General features: G+C 37.1%; 1 protein-coding gene across 1 annotated transcript in view; it reads right to left on the reverse strand.

The window, feature by feature from the left end:
* The window catches only part of EDIL3 (EGF like repeats and discoidin domains 3), a 389,125-nt gene extending 365,255 nt beyond the window's left edge, over nucleotides 1-23,870 (reverse strand). The window contains exon 1 of the mRNA XM_054578566.1: nucleotides 23,739-23,870. Within this exon, the coding sequence (XP_054434541.1) occupies nucleotides 23,739-23,805 (67 nt within the window). The 5' untranslated portion in view covers nucleotides 23,806-23,870. The remainder of the gene's footprint in view (nucleotides 1-23,738) is intronic.
* Between the last annotated feature and the right edge of the window lie 2,500 nt (nucleotides 23,871-26,370).

Genomic DNA, 26,370 nt, shown 5'->3' on the forward strand with positions numbered 1-26,370 from the left:
CCCCAGTTGGGGGCATGTGAGAAGCAACCACACATTGATGTTTCTCTCTCTCTCTTCCTTCCTCCCTTCTCCTCTCTCTAAAAATAAATAAATAAAATATTTTTTTAAAAGAAAAGTAAGAGAAGGCAAAAGAAGGATTAACAGAGAAAAAAGGAGAGATTTTTATGAGGTCAAAGAACAAGTATTGTAAGGATAAATGAGTAATTCAGAATCTAATTGTTTCCAACATTTTTGGCCTTACAGAATTGTGTGAGAAAATATAAGAACAGCTATTTGTACAGCCTTTTGTGAATTCAATTAATTCAGTCAGAACCCGGCTAATTCACTTAAAGACTGAAGTTTGACAAATTAAAGGCCAAGGTGTTTGAGCCTGGGAATAAATTCACTGCCCCCAGAAACATCTCCTAATGTAAAATGAGTAGATAAATTGAATGACCTTTATCATCATTTCCTATTAGATCTGTAAAGAAGAAATAAATAATGTCATCACTTGTGTAGGTTATAACCTCCAGAATAGTAATTAGGTATCTCAGTGAAAACCTAAGTAAACACTGAAAGGAATAGAAACCTAAGCAAATTCAAAGTAGAACTTGGTATGGAGCTGAGAAATCTTATCATATTGGAATCACAAAAAGTGGTCCTTCAGAAGATTTTGGTTTCATTTCGCTGTAATTATGTATGGTTTATCTAAGTCATGGGAGGAGGCAGTAAACATAAATATATGGCTAACACTGGCCTCTCAAGAAAGACAAATGCAGTCCCTTTTCCAATAGCCCAGTCTAGTGTTCAATTTTCTTATAAAACAACAAAAATACTGCAGGAGTGGTTTACAGTTATGTAGCAAGATTCTTCTAAAATATTTTCACTAAAATGTAGTAGGCACTACATTAACATAATACATAGATTTGAATGTTCTGGAAAAGTGCCAGCAATGAATAGCTCAAAAGCATATATCTTGTCTCTCAGTATAGCTTTGGTCCACTTTCCTAAGACAATTCTGCCAACACAGGTAACAATACAAAAGACAATCAATAGATTTTGCTTGTCCTGCTTAAAAGAAAACCTCATTGGTTTGGATTTGGTTCGGTGTAGACCAAAAGACATTTAGTCAAACCCAAGATTTCTGGTGATAACACCTTTCTGGGATATAATCAGCACCACATGCGCATGTGCGCGCGCGCGCGCGCGCTCACACACACTCTCTCACACACACACGCACACACACTCTTCAAAAGTTAAAGCAGGATGAAGCCTCTGTACAATGTCTTCCTGTCTTGTGAGGCTCACTATTCTATAAAAAACTAAGGGAAAATGTAACTACCAATATCTTTATAAGTAGAAGAGTCACTGATCTATCCAGAGGGGCTGTAGTACAATCTTTACTTCTAGAAGAATAAAGCGATCAGAGGTATTCTAAACTTCTCTGATCTTGTTAACTACTGCCAGTGTTTTAAGTTTTGTTATTTCAGATTTTAATGAGTCTGATCCTAATAACTTGTTTATTTTTCTGAAAACTTGCATGTTTACATATTTATTTTAGTTTTTAAAACTTCATTATTTAAAATGCTGATTTTTTTCTAACAGCAGTGTCTACCATGTTATAAAAATATTAATGGGATGTTTTTGGGAATTCAAGTTGCTTATCAAGATATGCCATGTGCAAAGGTCTTTTATAAGCACTGTGAAGCATAACAAGGTGCTGAATGACCTTCACTTTTTATACTTTGCTCCTGTTTTAAAACAAGGTAAAGTAAGAGCAATGAGATAATCAATGTAGAAATGCTTCATATTTTATTAAAGCATACAAAAATTGAAGGAATTTGTACTTACTGTCAAATATGTATTGATACAGAGACACAGATGAACATATATAAGATATTAATCTTTTGGAAGATATAATATGTTAACATGGCTATTTCCCTCAGAGCGGCTTATAAATTTAATGCAATTTTAATCAAAATCCCCGCAAGGTTTTTTGATGAAATTGGTAAATTAATTCTAAAATTTAAACAAAAACACAAAAGGTATAGATAGAATAAATTTAGAATAATCACATTCCTTATGTTCAAGCTAAAGTGATCAAAACACCCTGCTATTGGTGTAAAGGTAAAAATATTAATGATATGGAATAGGTACAACTAAGATATCAAGTCAATTCAATGGAAAAATGAATCTTTCAAAAAATGGTGCTGAAATAACTGACTCGCCCTATGGGAGAGCTAAGCCACAACCTGAAACTTGTGGTACATGTAGAAATTAATTCAAGAAGGATCATAAACCTAAATGTAAAGACCAAAGAAATATGAGAGTCTTTGAAGGAAAAAAAACACAATATAATTCTCATACTGGACTGAAAAATACTTTTTAATATATCCAAACTATGTAAGAGAAAAAATATCAATAAAATGCACTTCATCAAAATTACACACCATCAAAAGGCACCATTAAGAAAAAAGAATATCCAGTCATCGACTAGGAAAAATACCTACAATATGTATCCAGCAAAATACTCATAAGAAGGATATACACAAAAAAAATCGACCTACTAATCGACTTTAAAATACCCCAAAAAACAACAAAAAAAGGAATGTTTACAAAAGATTGAATACTTTACAAAAGAAGATATATGAATGGTCAATAAAGTCATGATAATGACCTCAACATTCACAGTCACTGAAAAAATTAAAAATTCAATGAGATGACATTTCATAGCAAGTGAAATAGCTACAATCAAAAAAATAATGACAGATTTTGGTGAGATATGGAACAACTGAGTCCCTCATACATAGCTGATGGGAGAGCAAAAGCACACAATTATTTTGCAGATCTGTGGAGTAGTTGTTATCAAGTTAACATATATCTACCTATGATTCAGAAATTCTATTCCTAGGTCTTTACCTAAGAGAAATTATGTATTTGTTAAAATTTTTCTATAAGATATTCATATTATGTTTATTCTTAATAGCTAATAACTACAAGCAACTCAATTGTCCATCAACTAGAGAACAGGTAAACAAATTATGTTATATTTATATGAAACACCATTCAGATGGATAAAAGAAATGTACTTCAGAAATGTGCAATAACAAGGATAAAAACAAAACCCAGTCCCATTATATTGACTGCATGATGCCAGACTAAAGTCCACACACACACACACACACTCACACTGTCATAATGATATGAAGTGAAAAAAATCCCACAAAATTAATCTATGATGACAGAAATCAGAAACAGATGTTGGAGAGAGGAGAGAGAGGGATGGGATCTAACTGAAGACAGCATGGGAGAATTGTCTAGGATTGTGGAATGTTCTCTATCTTATTTTAGATTGTGATTAGATGTGTATATAGAATTTAAAAACTCATTGAATTAAACATTTGAGATTGTGTGTGTTTTGCATATCAATACACCTCTATACATCTATAGTACCATTTTTGTCATTGCTGATGTATCAGTGATTTTCATAAACCAAAGAACAAATAATATTGACCATCTCAACATAATGGTTTAATAACCTAACCTGGAAATCATAAATACTCTTGTTACACAAGAGTTTTCTGTATATTATTTCACAGCTACAGTCTGATTAACAAAACCCTAGAATAACAGGTTTGTATAGATACATAACAAAATGATTTTAATGTAGAATACATTATAACCAAATATAAACCAAATTCCCAAATGAGTAGTAATGCCAAAAGAACCAAAATTTAATTATAAGCATGTATTAATAGATTTCCTAGAGTGGTTTCCATTTTAATTTCTGGATTATCAGCTTTGAAAGGACATAACAGTATCTTTTTGCTTTACTACACACCTTTGTTATTACTCCAACAAAAGAAACAATAGTGTTTAAATTCCTGAAGTACAACCAAATTATTCATCAATTCATTTTGCTATAATTTCCTTTCTTAGGAGTCAGGGAACCATTGATTCATCTGAATGAGCTCTAAATTGCTAAATTCTGTCTTCCTCATAGTTTGTGTCTTCTTATGATTTATTAAATAAAAAAAAATTTGTTGATCCAAGCCATATTGCATAAATATGATTTTGTTCTATTAAATTTTATGAAGTGATGGTTTGCATTCCTAATATTGCCAAATTACCTAAATATTAAGTTTTCTATAATGAAATTACATAATAAAATGCATACTTTCAGATCAATACGAGGTCTGTCCAGAAAGTGTCCAGCCATATACTATGAAAAATAGAGACATTTACTGAAGAAGATACAAGATACAAGACACATTGTACATAGGACAATAACACCTCAGCCCCTTTCAAAGTTGGTAGCTTGGGACCTCACACAGTTCTCCCAATCTCTATCAGCTGCCCCATCATATTTTGCTGAATTTTATTGATAGTCTGAAATCTCTTCCCCTTCAAAGGCAATTTTAGTTTTGGGAGAAGGCAGAAGTTGCAGGGCACCAAATCTGGGCATAGGGCAGGGGCTGCCTCACCTGGGTAATTTGATGCTTCACCAAAAATCTTTGTAGAAGACATGATGCATAAGCTGGTGCGTTGTTGTGACGAAACTGCCAATCACCAGTTGTCCTAACTCCAGCCTTTTGAATCATCCAAATTGTAGAAATATTCAAGCATAACACAAAATTTGACACAGATTTGTTGCTCTACTCAGTCATTTTAAATGTGAAGGTCACACAGTACACATGCTTACTCAATGGCACACATCTACCGTCCTCATTGACTAGTACAGTCAAGCTGTCATTGTTCACAATGTGCATTCTAGCCCACTCTCCTTGGCTGCCAGGTTACATCGATGTTGCATAAACTATTCTTGTTATATTAACAATGGCTGGACTTTTTCCGGACAGACCTCATATTCCAAGGTAAATGAGCACAAGAAAAGCCACCGTTAAAGGTTGCTCAAATTGCTTGGACTCAGATTCTAGGCTTTGCTCATAGTAATCGCCTTCACAAATAATTAATCCTAGAAGAGTTCTTCATATCTCTCATTATTCCAAAGTCAATTGACTTAGTTTATAACATATTCCCAATTAAAGTTAAATCAGCAACCCGAAATCTCCAACCCTAGATTGGATTACTATGCAGCTGTTACCAGCAAAAACATTTTAAGTATTTTGAGACACTCCTGAATTATGGGAATACAAAGCAAAATAAATTACCCCTTTAGAAATAATCAAGAAATAGTTCCTTCAGATGATCTATGTCACTTCCCAAAGAACATGCAGAAATTATTTTTAGCAACAATTTTGCTTCTATTTTTGTTTTATTTATATATTTGACTTCCAAAAATATTCTATTTTTAAATCAGTCACCATATGAATTCTATTACTAAAGAGGTCATTTACTTAAGGTATTTATCCTTCTAACTTATTTAAGCATTTTCTTTATAATAAAGCATTAGAAATTTGCAAATACATATACATTACTAGGAGAAAAAATCTCAATAATGTTATTTCATTTTAGTTTTGGGATCTAAACTAATTTATTTTTCATTGAGATACCAAGAAATTGCTAATTCAGAGACAAATTGTGGTCCATAAACAATTTTGAAATTGAGCTTTACAGAAAAAAAGCATGTTTCTCTAGAAATAATTCAATAATACTAGCTACAATATTTTAAATAGTGTCACTGCTACGATATTTAAAGAAATTTTTATTAATCTCATTTTGTGGACTAGCATTGGGACTAAAAATTGAAGTTTTGGGTCATAGGAACATGGAGAGATTACCCCGATTCTTCTAAAGGTGACAATTTTGTTAATGAGAATGAAGGAATAACTTAACTTCTTAACTTTCTGTATCTGTATGAACCAAAAAATAATTTTCTAAGCCAGTCACTCTAAATCTCAATTTAGGGTTATAAAGGACAAATGAAATAATGGACATATTGGGACATCAGATATGAATATGCCCATTTTAACATGTGAAAAGTGTCTAAGTCCGATCATCACTGGTTACATTCTCACAATGCAGTAATTTATCTACGTATCGGATTTGCCATCATTTGTTAAGTGTGTTTATGTTCCTTTTCCAAATAATTGTAATCCAAAGGTTTCATGTCATCTGAATATGTTCAGGAAGACATACAAAGATAAATAAAGGGCATATCATATAGAAATTGGGAACTGTCATGACTTCCAGACCAGCTGATTCTATAAACATATAGAAAACAACAGAAGAATTTGAAGCTACCTCCAAAACAGACGATTTATATGCCATTTTTAAATTTCAAAGTCATTCCCTATATTTTGCTTCAGTTTTATTCTGATCATCACAATAAGACAAATATTGTAGAGATTATCTCTAGTTTTGTCAAAAAAAGGTTCAGAGATGGGAGTTTACTCAAAGTCACAAGGTAAGCTCTTGGTAGAGCCAAAATTAACTCTTTTGATACCTAACCTAGGCCACGGTGCTAATAAGGATGAAGAGTTACACAAACCTATATCTACATGAGACTGTATATAGAAATAACCATGACATTGTGGTCCCATGAACTTTACCCTTTGGGGTTGTGCTCATTAAATATATTACATTATATGGCAAAAGGGACTTGGTAGATGCAATGAAGATCATCAGCTGATGTTACAAGGAGATGTTCCCAAATCTGCATACTGCAATGTTCCTTAATGAAGACACCTATGTAATAGTCAAATTGATCTAGCAGTCATCTATCTTGAATCACTCTTTCTTAATTCATCTAAACCACTTGATTCATTCTGTAGGAAACCATACAGTTTTACTCTAATCTTTAAAACGTGTGTATGTATCTATATCTTGTGTTTAACCAAAATGTCTTGTCTTAATGGAAAGTTTTTTGTTGTGTTTTGTTTTTCCTGAAACAGGGAAAAAGGGAATGGTAGTAATAAACACTTCTTTAAAATGTAAATGGGTTTATTTTATCTAAATCTTTAGCTCAATATCAACTTAACTTCTATGTATCTTTTGAGATAAAACACTTAAAGAATTCTGAACTATTTAAAGGCAAGAAATAGTAGAGTTTTCTGAATACTAAATGCTGACCACAGACAATACCAGTCATCAATAAGCAGGTTACAGAAAGATTTCATTTCGTCAGCTTCCTTATATACAGTATTTACAACTGAGACCTTTAAGTCAAAACATGAAATAAAAATATCCTAAAATAGTTTAGAAGTTTCTATAATAGATTATAAATAAGGACACAATTTACAGTCTATAATCAGAGTAGAGAGTAAGTGCAACTAGGTAGGAAGACTACACACAGGAAGCAAGGACCTCCAGCTGAGTTAGGAGACACTGAAGGATATTCCATTAAAGACAATACTACATTTTTTCACTCATATGTGGAATCTAATTAACAAACTGAGCTAATAAGCAAAATAGAGACAGCTCATAGAGAACAGACTGACAGCTCTGGGGTGGGGGTGGGGGTGGCGGGATCAAGCAGGAAAGAAAAAGAACTCATGGACATGGACAACAGTGTGGTGATTGCTGGACAGGGAGGAGGGCGGGTGCCGGTGGAAAAAGATACAAGGGGGACAAATGGTAATGGAAATAATACAACAACAACAAAAAAACTATTTTAAAAAGGGAGAAGAAAATCAGAAACTGGGTTGGAGGAGAATGAGTAATGTCATGCGGCTCATGACTCTCCATGCTGAAGATAGTAACATTGCGAGACGCAGCCAAGGATGAATATGAGTTTGGAAATTTTCTGGAAGATGTTGCTAACAAGAAAAGAAAATGCTAGAGAAGTAGACTTCCACAGCAAGGAAAGCAGTTAAAACAACTCAACCACTACTTCTATCGTCATCCTCAGTGACGTTCACCATGTGCCAGGACACTATCCTCACCTGATCTTGATGGAGTTGAAGATGAAGCTGACTTTGTGAGCTTATCTTCAGACTTAATGTGGACTCTAAGAGATTTCTACTTATGCCTGGAAGCAGATGAACAACAAATCACAGCAGATGGCTACCTGAAGAATTCACTGATGCTGAAGCAAGACAGCATCGAAATATGAATATGCCCTTCATTGTAGGCAGAAATTCTTTCCAATAAAGACATGCTTTATCTTTGACTCACCCACTCACCAGAAGAAGCTTGGCCAACTTGAGACACTACATGATGCTAAACTGTTTTTTGTGCAACAAGTGACAATTTTCTGTTACTACACCTTTCACCATTCCAAGACTAAAACTCTTTCAGAAGCTGCCAAAGTCAGTGCATCTCCTGATACACTCATACCAGCTTTACATACTGAAGTGGAAAATAAAGGGAATTCTGAAGGGAAATGAAACCTGAGAAGAGGGAAAGAAAGGAAAGAATAAAGAGGCAAAAGGCCTACAGCAGACTAAACAAATAAATATGCAGAACTGTAACTACTTCCTCGTTTCTCATAGAAACACGATGTCATGAAGATGATCACATGGATCTTGAGGTTTCTCCTTTGAACACTTTCTTTTCCCAAAGAAAGAAAGGCCTGGCTTCTTGGTCACGCGATTTCCTGAAAAAAACTTATTTGGGCCATTTGAACACTGCAGAATACTAAAAAAGTTCAGGCAATGCATTGTTAAATTAACATTCTCAGAACTTCTTAGTTTAGAGCATGCCCTCTTTCTCTGCAAATAATGTGTCTCTTTTCCCTGTGAAGATTTAGAAAGCCTGGCGATGACCTATGTCAATGCTATCAGCACTGGGATTCGGCCCTGCATGGATAACTCAGCCTTGGCCTTGGCCCAAATCAAGAACTCAGCTGCAGTAGAAAAGACCACCACCCATTATGACTTGTAGAAGGGTCAGAGGTGCAGCTGCCCAAGGCAACCCTCCAGGAGCTTCTCGGCCTCTACAGGACCACCAAGAAAGTGGCCAACAAAGTCTTCATGAAGACTTCCTGCAAGGATGTGGACCAAAGATTCCAGAAGGAATTAAGGGTAGTTAATTATTTTTGCTCTGGTTCATGAAGCTTCTTTGTAATACAAGATAAAATATTGCTATGAAATGCAAAGTTGGGGCTTAATTAAGAAAAGAAATTCTTACTAGACTAGAAAATAATGACTATATCCTATGTGACCAAGATATCACTGTTATTCTGAAAACAAACGAGCAAACAAATAAACATGCAATTAAAAAAAAGACAATACACGAGACTTATGTCCACCTCCATTCATATGTTGAAACCTAATCCTCAATGTGGTGGGCTTTGGAGGTGGGCCTTTGGGAGGTGATTAAGTCATGAGGCTGGTGGCCTCACAAATGAGGTTAGAAGCCTCTGTGAACTCCTTTGCTTTGTCAACCATATGAGGACAAAGCAAGCAGGATCTCACCAGACACTAATCAGCCTGCACACTGACCTTGAATTTCCTAGCCTCTGGTACTAAGAGAAACACAATTCTGTTTTTCTGTATAATCCACCAACTCCATGGAATTTTTTTTGTTATTATAGCCCTAACAGACTGAGGCAGTCAAATATCTCAAAATTAAATAATTTAAAGCAGACACATAACCAAAATATATATAACATAAATTCAAGGATTGCCAAGCTTTGTTGATCAGCCAATTTGTCAAACCGATCCAGGTTCCCACCCTCTCCTTATATCATTCTCCTTTGGAATGCGTCCTAGGGTAACTGCCCTCTTTACAGTAAGAGCCACAACCACAATTGAGAAAAAGACAGTTAATGTCTATTGAGGGTTTATATTGTGCCCGGATCTGGAAGCATATCACCTGGGTTATATCTTTGAATAATTATAGTGACCCATCTTGGCACAGACACTGTGCTAAGCACTCAACCTGTATTAAATCCTTGCAACAACACTATAAGTCAGGCCCTATTATCATCATCCACATTTTGTTTTTTTATTTTTTTGAAAACCAAAGTTAGTCGTCTGTTGAAGCTGAAAACCCTGAGTGTGGAGCCTGGGAGCTCTATCTTGTTTTCTATTTACATTTTACTTTGTAACTGTCACATTGTATATAGATTACTATAATAGGTTTTATTTTATATGAATATAAAGCTCTGCACAAATATTTTAATTCTAAAAGTAATATATGCTAATAAATCAGAAGATATTCTTAAAGTATCATATAGTATCATAAATTATAAATTATCAAAAATGGAAAACAGATAGCAAATGAGTACTCTATTAATTAAGGAAGATCCTGGAAGTAGTAGTCACAAAAGTACCCAACAAATAGCTCAGACTGCCTATTAGGTGTGTTATTTAAAAACTTTAAGAAACAGGAGATTCTTATAATATTTAAAGTATTCCAAGAAACAGGGCTTCCCAATTACTTACTACATCTACTACTTCCCCAATACGAAGCTTGATAAGGATAGCTTGAAATATCATTTACGAAAACAGATGCAAGTATCCCAGCTGAAATATTAGCAAACCATAGTCAGATATATTTCTAAATAATTGCACACGATGGCACAAACACATTACAAATTTAGAAGAGTAGGGACCGTGTGCTACTGTCACACTGATAGAGAAGGACCCCAGTAAGTCTCTGAACTGAGGGAACTATATCATAAATTCTATAATTTAGCATTTGATACATGCTTCATTTCCTGACATTTGATGTCATTTGTATTGGGACACATAGCTAATCATTTGGTGGAGTAAACAAAGAGCAATTCATATGCACTCAAATATTGTGCCAAAAGCAGATTATAAAGACATATATGAACATATTTTACAAAATAAGTTTGCTTTAACACTGTATAACAAACATAACACAAAATACAGGCAAATAAAACTTGAGACAACATACTTAGCATGTATACCTCACTTCCTTAATTCTTAAGCCTCCCTTGACCCTCTGAGCACCCTACGTAAAATTTAAACCCTTTTCTGAAATCCTTACCCTCTCTTTGTAACCTACCAATTTCCTTTGTTTCTTTTCTGTTCCCCTTGATTAGAATGTGAGCTCTGTATGAACAATAACTTAAGTCTGTTATGTTTGTTGTTGTTATTCCAGCACCCAGACGAGTCTTTGTCATCCATCTCTTCTCAATAAAAAGTTATTGAGTAAATAAATTATGCAACTATTTCATATGATGTTGGTTAAAATATTACTTTGAGATATTTATTCAAACAAGGCTCTAAATATAGACACCAAAATGTCACCATTATAACTTTTGTTCAATGAGTATATACTTATAGGTTCAAAAATAATTAAAACTTTAAAACAAGGATAAGACATTAACTGCCCCTGAAAGTAAACTGCCGAAGATTTTTTTCCTAGCACATAAAAAAAGGAGCAAATCATTTGACTTTACAAGTTTTACTCTATACAATTCTTTGCTGTATATACCTTTTTTAAGAAAGGCATGCAGTGTTCAGAGCTTTCAGGCTACGAGTAGAAATCACACAATCACTGGGGTCACAAGCATACAGATTGTTTTAGAACCACCGAGACATTTAAGAAAGGTAGAAGCATAGTTGCCCACAGGGAAAGAAACAGGAGTTTGCCATGACATAAACACTGTCATTGCACAAACAACTCTAAACAGAGCTGCTTCGGAGGCTCCCGAGCAGACACAGCTCCCAGGTGCTGTCTTTCCTCTCTGCCAAGGACACCTGGGTTCAGCAGGTGTGACTGCATCCTGGGGTGAGGGAAGAAGTTATGGCTGGAGGCAAGTTATTGCTGGTGCTGCTTATAGGATTGATCACAGAGGCATTGGGGAAATTAGCTTATCAAAGTGCCACCTGCAGGTCCTCTACCTGACAATTAAGAATACCAAGTGCTTTGAATTTGTTGCACCCATTTTTCTGGTCAACCACTGATAATAAAATGACAGTATAAAGCTTACTGTCTATCTTTCATATACAATTTTGAATTGTCAACAATTTTGTTGAATTTGTTAATTTAAGGTAAAACCTGGATCTTGTTTTGAAGTGTTTATAAATTAAACAGCTATGGAAACAAGTAGGTCATTTATCCAGGCAGCTCTTAGTTTGCCACTACTAAAGTATTTATTGCTTTCTAAAAGTGTGTCACTTGTGCCATAAATTACATGTCAGTGCATCAGTGCACCAAGTAGATAAGAAGGTATTAAATAAGTTAATGGATCTATCAAAGTAACACATTTTTTTAACCAGAGAAAGATTTATATACCAGCATAGTTGTTTCCATTCATGTTTTTCATTCACTGGTGCATGCATAAATCAGCCAACAGGTATCAACTGAGTACATACTATGTGTACAGCATCATATTTGGAGTTGAATACATGTTAGAAAATAAAATAGGTGTCTATTCTGCCCACATAGAGCTTACAAGACATTGGAAACAGGACAGAAAATAAGTAAGCTAATAAAAAAGTGGTTATATCACTATGACTTGTGAAAAAATGCTATAATTTTTTTAAAAGGTAAAGTTATAGAGAATAAAGGGGATATGATGTGTCTATGTGTGTGTGTTGACGCACTGATTACTTGGAGAAGGTGGTCAGAGACTCGATTCTGGGGAGCTGGGCCGTTTCACCTGGGAAAGGAGCTGAGGGCAGAAAATGGCAACCTTCAGAAGGAGATAGTTAGAGATAAATGTAGAAATAGAGAAAATAGAAATAGAGATAGATGATATCTTCAAGAAGATAATAAATATTTAAAGACAATGTTAAAAAACACTTAAAGACAATGTTTAAAAAAAACTAAGAATAGGAATGAGAGAAATACGTTATCAAGTAGATATGTACCTCATATAAAAATTGCAACAAAAAGCATATTAACATAATTTGCAGGAAATAAAGTTAGGTTTCTGAGATTCTGTGGGCAGAGTATACATCATATAATAATAACAACCATTATACTAAATGGAGAATAAAAATTGAAGTAAAACTCCAATGAAGACAAAAGCAAAATCATTTAAAAAAAAGACATAATAGTATTATTTGGAAAAGGGTGTTCTTATAGAAAATAGTAATTAGCAAAGTGATAGATTGAAAATTAAGAATGTATTTGCAAAATAAAGGAGTACAGACTAATGTGTGTGGCATGACTTTAGGGAAATGCATCCCTGGAATTCTTTGTTGCATTTTTGGCAAGTCTCTTGAATAATTATGTAGGCTATTTGGACAGACTCCAAATGAAACAACTAAAATGTTGAAAGGAATGGCTTACAAGGACAGATTAAAGAAAAAATATGATTGACTTTAGCATGTCAGACACTGAAGAAGAAACATTATGTTTTACAAGTATTTGAAACATGTACATTTGAGGAAAAAGAATTTATTGTGTAAGTTTGTACAATCCTGAGAATGTTAAAGTAGAAAAAAATATCCCCTCAGTAATAATGTTGTTTTTCAGTAAGAACCATTTATGCAAGTTATCCAAACATGGTCAATGATTAATCAAGGCCACCAAGCAGACATTGACATTCCCAGTAACCTAAACTATGCAGACCTCAAAATACATAGAGGCCCCTCTGAACAGTACAAAGTAGGTCAGGCACAACTGCAGAAATCTTCCTACCCTCCAGCAAGCTAAACGTTGAAGGGATTCTCCCGTGGACTGGGGCTTTGCTCTATAGCTGTGCTAGAGCAGAGTCCTGGACTTGGGTCTGTAAGACCTAGTTTTTTTTTTTTTGGAGTGTGGATCACTTATTCTATTCTCAGTCTGTGTCCTTATGTGTCTGTGGGGAGAATAATAAGCCCTCAGGTAGTTATGACATTTCAAAGAGCTGCTGTATATGACAACAATTGTATGTGCTTAAATGCATCAGTCCTAGTGAGACATATTAATTATTATAATGAATTCAATGTGTTAAAAGACGTAGGAGGAAGACTGTTAAAGAGCATGATGCCTGTTACTGGGTATTACATGTGTTCCTGTGTGAAAGGAATTCAGCTCTCCTCTGAGTCACTGTTTACCCTGCAGCCCTCCTAACTGACTACTGTTTTCTCTCCCATAGTTTCTAGGCCTGAGATGGGGCGCAAGTCTCTCTTGCTCCTCAGTGAGACTTCCTGAACATTCACTCTCCTGCACAGTTCAAATTCCATGTCATATGTCTCTATTCTCCCATACTACCTCTGCGTTATAGTTATCTCTGGATTGCTGCACCATATGTCCTCATTCCTTGAAGATTTCTATGCCCGATGCACTGTCATTCTCTCCAACATTTTTCCTGGTATAATTTTTGGGGATTTCAATACCCACATAGATGATTTTTCCCAAACCTGGCCATTTATGCCTTCACTTTTTTCTTCTAATGATCTTGCCTTCTACTCTCCCTCAACTATAACTCCTATGGTCACAGTCCCAAATTTATAGTTATCAATAACTGTAACTACAGTGTAATTACTTCAATGTCCCCATAATCTTACTCCTCACACCATCACTTTGGATCTTTATTGCTCATTCCCTTAAGGACCCCAACTCAATCTTTCAGCTCCACCAGGATTCCCAACAAATCCTGCTTCCTTGCGACAGCACTCCACTTCTCTTAGTGCCAAGAATGGGAAAGGCACTTTGGAAGCTACGTTAGTTTGGGACTCTTTGAAGCGAAAATGGTGAAAGTGTTGCAGCTGAGAAATTCATAAATGGCTGAATACCTATTAAAAGGGATAATCGCAGATACCAGGTTGGGAAAGAAGAGCGATATGGACTGAAAATCAGAGCAGTGACAAGACTGGGTCAGTGGCAGTAAAAGACAAGGAGAGGCAGGCAGGCAGGAGATACTCTTGAGAGATGGAAAGCTGAGGAATTTAAAGTACTGTTACCTGAGCAACTTCCATGATAAGAAAATCTAGTATGTGTATGCTCATGTCAAGAAAGTATTAATGTTATGCTAAGAAGGAAGCAGTTTGGAATACTTTTCAAAAAGCAAGTAGCAGTACAACTCCTCCTTCTGATTTTGTGAGTCCAAGAACTGAGAAAAAGACATAGCTACAGTTCTCTGAAGCAAAGTTCTAGAGCAGAAAAGAGTAAAAAGTATGCTGGAATTAGAACGTGTACCATCAAGTGCAAATTGTCATTGGTTGCTTGAATTACAGGTCATGTGACTTTTTCAACTTCAGGTTCTTCATTTGTTAAGTGAGAGTAAGAAAGCCTTCTCTGCTTATGCTCCCTAGAACAGCAATAGGAAATGTTAAGGAAATTTAACTATTGTTTTATTATTCTTATTTTAGGGCAATAAATATAATAAAGCATATGAAGGCCCATTTCAACTATTACATACGGTACAGATATATAGAAGATATCAATAAGGTGATTTCATATTAGATGGTATAACTTTCATTATTTTGTAAAATTTTTAAGTCAATCCAATTCTACTTTTTAAAAAATAAACCATGTTTTGGGTAAGTAATTGTTAAATCAGAAAATAAAATTTGCTAGATGATGTGGTTTGAATTTTTTTTTTTTTTGGTGTTCTTGTTTGGCTAAAATTTCTTAATAAATTACATAGAAATAAACTTAAATGAGGATGAGATGTAAGGCAAATTAAAAAACCTTCATTAAACTAGCAGAAATAAAAACCTTATTAACCTTTAAGATCACTTTGTCCTACATTATGTATCTGAAAATTACAGAGAAAGCAAGCTATACCATATTGTATTGAATAACAATGGAAGATTGTAGAGGAGCAGTGGAATCCCAGAAAACAAAAACAAATTATAAAAATCATGCTAAAATACAATTGAATAGCAAGATTTTTGGAGATAACGGGTTTTGAATCACTTCCTAAGGGCTCCTCTCTTCTCTCCCATCTCCCCTCTTCTTACCCTTGTGACCTTGTTCTGAAAGACACATGAACCCTTTCTGACCAGAGAGTACTCCAACCTTTATTTCTGAATGTGGAAAGTCTGACACTTTACCAACTTAAATTTGAAAAATTTAAAAATATTGTCCCAAGAGAGTAAATATAATTGACCCTTTCCAAAATATCTACCAGATAAATAGCAATTAGATATAGTATGCGTTCTACAAATAAGGAAATCTTTAACAAAATATCTCAGGATGTACCACACAGTTTGGTCTAGTAGTTAAGAGAACAGGTTTACATTTAAGCTGGATTCTAATTCTAAAGAGCGACTTAGCAGTTGCCATATCTTAGGAAATTATTTAACATCTCTGTATCTTCATTTTATCATTCATATGTAAATAATAACAATACCTGCCTCAGAATTGTGGTGAGAAGCAAAGGTGGGACTTAGAACAGTGGAACAAAAAATAGCATTCACTCAGTAAATACTATACTTATTAACTTACTTACAAAGATATCAGAATGAATGTCCCTTGTTAATCTGTCTAGCAAGGTACTTAAACTGATATGGTGACAGTCCCCAAGTAAGGAGAGGAAAGGAAAAAAGAAACAGGAACCTGAAAAATTGTTTCTAGGTCAAAATTAAAGCAAGCTGAAAGGTCAGATCCTTTTATCTAATAAAGGAGTCTATCACTTAGAGGTAGCTTTTATTTTAATTGATGATACACCATGAACATAAAAACTGCTCTATGACATGCCTGTACAGTAACATTATATATTAAACAAACTCTTGCAGGTACATTGAACAGGATTTTCAAAGTAGGTTCATCTACAACACAGATTGTAAAAAAAACAAAAAAGCAAAATTTTAAATGAGTGGGTATTTCTAAGGAACACTGCTTTGGGGTCGGGGGAATAGCTCCATTCATTTCCATATACAGTGTCCCTTTTGGGTTTTGTTGTTTAGTTGTGTTGTTTTGCCTGGCACTGTTCTACGGTCTGGCTCTGTAGGAAGCACGAAATATGAAGCATGAACTTGGCATATAAATATTAAAGCATTTTGAATGGTAATGTGCTTTTTGTTTGTTCCTGGACAACATTTCAAAAAAGCCTGTGTTTATAATACAAAAGTTAAACAATAAAAAGAAAAAAGGAGAATAAACGAACAGGGAAAATAATGTGGGTAAAATTGGAGTTCAATGTATATGTGGAGAGAAAAATGTGAGGACAGAAGGGCAACGGAAATGTGAGCACAGATAGAAGACTCACGCTTATGGGGGGGAGGCTCCTAGCCATCACCAGGAGAGATTCGTCAACTTATGTCAGATGCAAATATCCTCCAATGTTCATTTGACTGTTCCAGTCCTTTCTGCTTAAGAGTCATGAGCCCATTTTACCCTGGTTGTCTTCATATAATCGGGTATCAGTGAAATGTAAATGTTTATTCTGACCTCAGTACAACAAGAGATTTAAGAGGATTATTTTGCATTTCCGAAATAAATGACTTTATAAAATACCAAGCATAAACCTTAAAGAATGCATGGTGGCCTAACTCCATTTAGAGATTACCTTCAAATCAAGCAAAATATAGTCTAAAAAGAGATTAAAACCTTGGCCTTCCCTTTTATGCACTCTTATACTATAATAAATTATTTTTAAAGTGATCAATCAGTTTGATACAGACTTGTTTTAAAAAAATAGAAAAAGTAAAGCTAGGATATAGAATCAATCTTTCTCCGCAGTAATAATTGCATTCAAAAGTGCCTTAGTACTTAAAAAGCCTTCACTTAAATTCTTGTACATACATCCCTCATTCTACTTCTGGCACTATTAAATCTTCTGTTGAATAAATCTTACTCTGTTACTATCAATATAATAATGCATGTTTTAAAACAAAATAACAGTATATTTTCTTCTAAAATATAACCAAATAATTGACAAACATTTTATCTGCATTCTGAGGTCTACTCCACAAAGTTGAGTAATATGTTTTGTGATACCTTCATTCATTACTGTAGGGGAAAACAAATAAAAACATATATAATAACATTTTCTCTGGCATGATGGGAAAACAAAGTTTTCGTATGAGTAAGTTCTTCAGAGTTCTGTCTCTTTCACCATTAAACAGGTTTTCAAGCTTACACCTTTTTGACAAAATCTCCTCAATGGTGCATGCATTTTACTGCCTTTGTACCACAAAATGTGGAAGACACTGCAGTGAGTCTATGCCTAGAATGCAAGACCAATACTGGCCCCAATTACTAATATCCTCTCACACAACGATGCCTTTAGGCCTTTAAATGTAGCCAAACCTGCTCCCCAATAAATGTCTCCAGTTTTTACTCTGTAAGCTCTCGCTGCTTTTGCATATACTTTTTCAGTCTTTTTGTCTCATAGCTGCCATGTTTTATTGCTCTGATTAAGACTGACCTTTTACTTCATATGCCCTTTATTTTCTGGCCCAGGAACTTTAAAAAAAAAAAAGAAAAGAAAAGGTAATAGACTTCTCTAGGTGATCTAAGGCCTAAATGTAGTATCGTTGTTAGGTGGTCAGAAGTTTTTGATGTTTTCTTCTAGGTCTTCAGCTATGCGCTACAGGCAAAGCGAGAAGAAACTTGGCTACAAGTAGAGTGGATATATAAATATTTGCCCAGCTGATAGGTTTAGGCAGGTCACTGTGACCAAATCAAGGTGTAAAATCCTGAATTGCCCCATAATTCAGATCTTTTTATTTCTGTTTATATGTGTTTTAAACCTCAGGATTTAGTAGTAAAGGCTTCACATTGTCATCTTTTCTTTTTTCTTCAAAATAAAATAAATCACAAAATCCAGTCTGGGAGATTTGCAACCTTTTAAGAATTATGACAGAATTTTATAGTGAATGCTATGCCCTCGATTCTATCAAGGGAGGGATTGTGAGGGTGTTGAGGGAGAGAAAGTTTTTATTTTAGGAGGACTCTGGCAGAAAGGATGCCACTGGACACAGACTGTTTAACATGATGACAGTGACTGTATAAAAACCTGTGAAGAATTTTTGTAGAAATCGTGTAATAGTGACTCTGTAACCTGGTTTTAAAGACTATAAGCATAGATGTCAGAACTCCTTTGCAAGGAAAGGTTATCAGGTAAGGATCAATTAGAAACAAATAAATGATGTCAAGTCACTGAAAGCTTGATACACAATAGGTACATGCATAATGATTAATAAGGATTAATGAAAAGGTTTTAGTAAGGATTAAAACTTTATCCTTAGTCTCTTTTTGCCACTTAGTCTCTTTTGTGCACATGACTTATTTAAAAACTTGCAAACTCTAGAAAACATATACTTTACTATCATGATAGGAAAAGATATTCAGTCATCTCTTATCAGTATAATAGATGTATATAAACATATAGTTGATACATATATATATTCATGAAAATCAGTATCACATAATTTCTATTTATAAAACATACAGTTGGTATGGAGAATAAGCTCAAAAGCATGCCAAATATTTCAGTAACTGTTTTACTGTAAGCACCTCATACTTCTACATGCATTTCCTTTGAAAATACTCAAGAGACCCCTGAGGAATAAGGGCTCATCCTACAAATGTACTTGTTTGTAGCAGTAAGAGTAACACTGTTGCCATGTTAAAATCCTGGGATACAAGCAGTGGGTCTTACTTTTTCAGGGGAGCACTGAAAACTAATAATATCAGTTTCATACTAAGTAGAAATTCACTTTATGTGGATTTGCAGATTAGCATTTACGAGTTTACTTCTTTTATTTTTTCCACCTTTCCTTTAAAAGATCTCCACTGATTATCCTGACATCTGCTGGCAAGGGCAGAGTTGATTCCCGTCTCCTTTTCCCTTCAACAGCTCTCTCAAATCAGACGTTTTAGAGGTATTCTAATTGACAATTAAGTGGTAATTCATTCAGTTTAAGTATTTATAGTACTTAATCACATAACTATGAGAAAATTGTTAACACCCCATACAGGTAACCATTTGACTCTGTGTATACATACATGTTGCTTTGATTAATAAACAGACATTAAAATCATCACATGAACATTGATTTTAAAAACAAAAACTAAATTGAACCTATGCTAGACATCTTCATTAAAACACAGATAAAAGAAGTGAATAACAGGAATGGCTTGGTTTTGATTTTCTACTTCTTTTTTCAAACTAGTATCTGTTTGCAAACTACTTAGGGAATAAACTCAACTATATAAAGAGTAAATTTATTAGCTCTGACAGAAGCCATACCATTGATTATATATTTGCAAAATTTGCTATTTGTTTCTCAATCCTTACTCATTCTGATTTACTCTTGCTTGAAATGAGTTTTGAGGCCTCCATTATTTTGTTGTTGTTGTTTGTTTTGTTTTGTTTTGTTTTGGCAAGAAGATAATGAACCCATTACCTCATAAATTGGGCTCAGTACTATTGCACCTGCAAGTGTGTTCAGTAAATAGTAAATGTCAGAATTAGTTTCTTAGGCTTTAGGTACTCTCACATCTAGCAAGTTTTTAAACTGTACACAAATGATAATATATACAGTTCATCCCATTATTCAAAATCCTGCAAAAGATACAAAGTTTTAAAAGTAAATAATCTAATTAAAATTTTTATCTTAATATCAGTGAAATTAGGAGTTTGGGCTATAAATTTAGTCTCAAAGCTTTCAAATATTTTGTTGTGAGTAACCAAACTATTTTATTGTAGTCATGTATACTTTATCCCTTTACTTTATATTGTTATAATTTTATAAGAAGGAAAAACACATGTGTCTAGCAATAAAAGTGAATTTTATTAACAATTTATTTTTTGAAACCCTAATCCTGAATACATGTTTTAATGAATAATGATCTTAAGATATCTGAGCAAACTACAGCAGAGTTTTAATTTAGAGAAGAGTTTAGAAGCCATATACATTTACCTGGTTTTGAAGATCTTTGTTACTTCAAGACCATAGAAGGAAGAATAGACCATTTCAATTTCTTAACAATTAATTTGTGTTATTATAAATGTTTTCCCAAAATCATATAAATGTAAAATAAAATACATTTCAATTCTAAGGGAATACTTCAAGAATGATTAAGAAAAACATGTTCATGACCAGAAGGAGAAAAAAATGTTCATCCTACCATAACAGTGTATGACATGATCAAGGCTTTGCATTAGTCAAATAGTCATGTCAGGACACTTTATTTTCCTTTTTTACTTTTAATTCAACAACTCAAAATTATTTTTAAATGTTTCACCAAGGATGGGAAGTTACCACTTATTTTTAAAGTATAAAAATAATGATCATGTAAATTAGGTAATGAAGACACTAATGTATAATAATTTTTAAAAATGTAAAAATCATGTTATTTCAGCATAAATATTACTGTACTAATCACAGAAACATAGTGTTGTTATCCCCAGTGAGATTATTCAGGTAATAATTTATTTTCACATCGCATTAACTAAAAATTGCCATTGATTTACAAAAATGTAAATGTCAATGATTCATAGTATTTAGGACATGTCTAGACGTTTTTAGACAGTGCCATTTGCTTAAAGACTTCAGGCACAAACTGCAGGCGCAGGGACAGATTGCATAAGATGTCACGTGCTTGCTGCAACTGTATGCATGTTATTGGATTTTTTAGAGCAACCCATAACGATGAATAATTTAAGAGTTAATAAAATATTCAGTCTGACTGATCCATTGGTTTAATTTTAAAATAAAAACGACTAATAAAAGGAATTACATGTCCTTATCAAATCCCAGGCATTAATGCATGGAAATTACAACCCACACAGGGGAACTCCAATTTCTAAAAGGCATGCATTGGACAAATTGTGTGGGGCAGGGAGGAGAAGGGTTCAGGGAAATTCTAAGTGTTAACACCGGCTTCGATAACTTTGCTCAAAGTTTAATTGTTTGGAGCTGTCATGCAAGCTGTTCTCTGCTTTCTGCAGGGCCGAGGGAGAATAAAGTAGAAAGGTGCAAGTTTAACATAGATTGCTCATGGAAAACAGTGCTTCCTAAAGCCTTTTTTTCCCTCTCCCCACAGGCTGGCTGAAAAAGGAGAAATCTACTGAAGAATATGGAGCACACAGCTGCCCGAGCATTGTCTAGGAGCCTGAATGGGAAGGCCAGGCATGGTAGGTTTGTCTGGAGGAGTAAGCTGTGCCCTAAGCGTGGGTATCCTTAGGAGGCAGAGCTCCGGGCTGCAGCAAGCTGGGACTCATCAGCCCCGGGCTACAGTAACCAGACCAAACAAAGATACAGCAGCCACACACACTAAAAGCACCATCTCCCCCTCTGCCGCCCTCCACCTCGGAGCGGGACAGATGGTGGCAGTGGCACGGTGTAGGTGTGGGCGAGTGTGTGTGTTTCGTGAACGGAGGCAGGGAAGGGAGGAGGAGAGAAGTGTCTGCAGTTCTCCGCTTCATCTTCCAGCTACGGGATCAAAGTGCAAATGAAATTCACTCGGGAAATGAGAGAAAGGAAAAATATCGGTGGTGGGAGCATTACCACGGGAGGACTCGGCTGAGCAACTACAGAGCCATTACCACTCTGTAACCTTCAGTGGAGTGGCTGCCTCTGCCTGATCACTGGAAGGGCACTTTGTACACTCTGTGGAGGCACACACCTACACACACGCTGGGGATAAGAACCTTTTTCTGGGGGAGGGTGGCAGGCGAGGAAGGGAAAGGCCACAGATCACTATTGGCAGCGCAGCGAGGGCATGTGGCCAGGAACACCCGGCCTCTTGGGCGAAGAGTAGTCCAAGAGTACACAATTTTCTCGTGAAACAAATGGATAGATGGTGCAGAATATTCATGCAGTATCTAACCTCAAATGGATTCTAGTCAACACATTTTTAATCTAACTATCCATTTTTAATAGGCACGGAATTTCAAGCCCTGTAGTGCGCTCAGCTTTCTCTGTGAAGCAGCCTGAGGAGCCCTTAGAAGGGGTCACCGGCAACTGCGAGTGCAGAAGAGGCGCAACCCGCCCCCCCCCCCCCCCCCCCGCCAGGCTTTTCCCAGAGCCCCTGTCGCTCCTCCTGCCCTTTTCCCGTGCCAACTTCAGCCTCCAAGGGCGCAGAGACGGGACCATGGCCAGGGCGTGCGATGAAAAGCCACTCCTCACAAAGGACCTGGAAGTCATCTATCTATACAACTCAGCAGGAGACTCGAAGAAGTCCTCTATTTTTTTCCTTTTTCTTTTTTTAACCGGCTGGTTTATTTCACACAAGTCATGGAAAGCACCACCAGACCAGCTCTTAGAACTTTTCTGCTCTTAGGCGGGGGCGTGAGGGTTGCACTGAAAGATTTTCTATTTCCAAGAGTTAAGCCTGTAACAGAAGGGAGTGCTGAGCAAAGCTCCAGGCCCCTAGGATTAGAGAAGAGGCAGATTCTGGGGTTTTTCTGTAATCAGTGATGCATCTTTCTTGGATGGAGAGGCGGAAGAAAGCCGAACTGACTTGTCAGGCCGTTCTCCATCTCACCCCCGGCCCAGACTCCCAGCGTTAGGTTTGGATTTGCAAACTGCTCAGCCTAGCCCCGCGCCGAAGCGCCGCGCCCCAGAGCCAGACAGTCCTGCATCTCTCCAGCCTTATCCCGTTTTAACTAGATGATGACCCTGGCACGCTCGCTTCCCCAGCTGGCCCCCAGGAAATGCACGCCCAGTGAGCAGTGATCTTAGTGGGCTCTACAAGCTCTGCCCAGGGAAGGTACGCGCGGTCACGGCCACCCGATGGCCAAGTGAGCCGTGGTATCTCTGGTGCCGAAGAGCGCCGTTCCCTCTCGCCTCCCCTCTTTTCCTGTCTTTTCTCAATCTCACCTCCGTACTATGCACCCTCTTTCCCGCTCAACCCTGCTCACTCGCTCTGACTTTGCGAGCACTTTTCTGGGGAGCCCCAGGCTTGCCTCCTCCTCCGCGCCGACCGCCCGCGGTGCTCAACATCCCGGACCCGCTCGGGGGACCGCCTTCACGCCAGCCCCATGCACAGCATTTCCCAGGGGACTTTCTTGTGTCCCGCACCCAGCGCCCCGGCCCTCGCTGCCTCACCTTTGCAAAACTGGGGGACACCGAGGCTGAGCGCGACGAAGAGGCAAGCGGCCACCGAGCTCTTCATGATCCCTTCTCCCGGACTTGACTCCAGCTAATCAAGGGTCGTAGCGGGGGGGCAGTGTCACGGAGGTAGCACCGCAGGTCACCCGCAACCCCGCCCCTGACAGTGAATTCAGGAAGATGTCTTCTTCCCGAAGCGCTTCCTTAAGCAAATTCTTGGAGAGGGCGAGAAAGAGTGGGTGACCAAAGAGAGGAATTTCTCGTCTCCCTTTGCCTGCGTTCTGGCGCAAAGAGGTGGGCGAGCTTTGGGGAGCTGCCTGGCTCAGCCTCCGCTGCGGGTGGGTCCCGGCTGAGCGCGGCGGGCGGGGCGGGGCGCGGGCTCCCGCGCGGTCCGGGTCACCCGCGCTGGCGGAGACTGTGCGCTCAGCTGGCGCTGGTAGCGTCGCTCTAGCCGTGCGGCTGCGGAGCTTCTGACTTGGAGAACAATGAAGCGTGAGCGGGCGGGGAGCACGCGAGCCAGCAGCCAGGAGCGCACTGTGTACAAACAGAGGCGGCGTGCATGTGAGCCTGAGCCTCGCAGGCGCGCTCCCCAGGCGCTCCCCGCCCCCTGTCCTCCCTCTTATTCCCTCCCTCAGTCTCCCCCTCCTCTCTCCCCCTCTCTCTCTCTCTCTCTCTCTCTCTCTCTCTCTCTCTCTCTCTCTCTCTCTCTCTCTCTCTCTCTCTCTCTCTCTCTCTCTCTCTCTCTCTCTCTCTCTCTCTCTCTCTCTCTCTCTCTCTCTCTCTCTCTCTCTCTCTCTCTCTCTCTCTCTCTCTCTCTCTCTCTCTCTCTCTCTCTCTCTCTCTCTCTCTCTCTCTCTCTCTCTCTCTCTCTCTCTCTCTCTCTCTCTCTCTCTCTCTCTCTCTCTCTCTCTCTCTCTCTCTCGTGGCTCCTTCTGCTGGAAGAGAAAAGGGAGACAACTGCAGCCACACCCTGGCACCTGCTACTGACTCTGAAGTTCCTACATTTCTACGTTTCTTGTACCTTTTCCACACACTCCAGAGACGCTCGTTGGCTGAGATTCCCTTGGTTTCCAGCGTTGACGTTATAATGAACTACGTTAAGAAATCCCCTGAAGTCCAGTTCTCAATACAACCAAGAAAAGAAGTTAAAAGATTTTGAAAAGTGGCTCTTGGGGCACGAAACTGCGAGAGACTGAACGCTATAAAGCGGGTTATCCTGTGATTCTCAGGAAATGCAACCTACTCAGCGGCCAGACTGTAATCATATGAAACAGGGCTGCTCTACTGTTCCGTCAGCAGTTTTGTTAGCTCTGGGGCTGGATTACTCAGGGTTATGGGCTCATCTCTTCTCAGGGGCAAAAAGATGAAGGCTTAGGGCAAGCAAATAGGAGACATGCATCTTGTTAAGCAGGACATCTGTTTCAGATAAGAAATATTGCGGCGAATTTGGGGACCGTGCAAGAAGATAGAAGGCAATGACAGATTCCTAAAGCATCACTAAAGTGGATCAAATTCCCCTGATACCCACCAAAAACGACATAAACGGACTGGTTTTTGCAGTGAAAGTGGTTGAGCCAAAATATAGCCCATGGCTTACAACACTGCTCTCTTCTTTCCTGTTAGAATGATTGCTTAGTGTACATGGATTCAATTCCAGCAGTTGCAGGTACCAAAATGAAATTCAGGGTTTTGTTTTTTTTTTTGTTTTTGTTTTTGTTTTCTCCTTCTAGAGAGGGTGGTAGAATGACAAAAACAGAGGCAAAAATTGAAGAAAACATTATTGAAGGCAAAATATGAAAGGGGGATGTACTTAGAAGAGGATGACGGGAGGTTTGGCCGTCCAATTTCATCTCCTTTTGCTTCCTTGAGTTATTTAAACTTTAATTTCTACCTTCCTTTTGGAATTTGAGGTGAGATCAAGGATGCAAGACTGATGGAAAAGTAATACTTTATTTTGCAATGGAGGAGTTAAGGCATTATGCCACAGGCAAACAGAAAACAACAGCAACAAAAATTATTTCAAAACAAGGTTTGTGCTGACCTCATGATTGTTGGGAGAGTGAAAGAATAGTTTTTTTTCAGTTAACAGATTTTTTCAATTTTTTAATATTTTCAATTACAGTTTACATTTAATGTTATTTTATATTAATTTCAGATGAACGGCATTTTGGGTAGACAATCATATATATTTTACAAAGTGTTTCACCTGATATTTCCAGTACCCAACTGGCACATACATAATTACAGTATTATTGACTATATTTCCTATGCTGTACTTTGGGTCCCCATGACTATTTTGTAAACTACCAATATGCACTTCTCAATCCCTTCACCTTTTTCACCAGGAACTGGGTGAAAAAAAAAGTTTTAAAAATGACTTTGCTAAGGGAAAGAGGAAGAATTATTTATCTACTGTCTATTTTTATGCTCAAAGCCAGTGGTGTTAGAATGCAACATCATCATTCAGAGCTGTAGCAAAGAAGTTTTAAACAATTAAATTCCAACTTCTTGGCACATCATTATTACTTAATTTTGAAAGTGTGCTTTCCAGTCATTCTGTGGCATGCCTACCGTAAGGTACTTCTTTTCTTTTTTTTTGAAATGACATCTTTAGTATTAGTGTTAAGGT

This window comes from Pteronotus mesoamericanus, unplaced genomic scaffold (assembly GCF_021234165.1).
Source record: "Pteronotus mesoamericanus isolate MK-2021 breed Mesoamerican mustached bat unplaced genomic scaffold, CSHL_Meso_final contig_50, whole genome shotgun sequence".
Classification (NCBI taxonomy): Eukaryota; Metazoa; Chordata; class Mammalia; order Chiroptera; family Mormoopidae; genus Pteronotus; species Pteronotus mesoamericanus.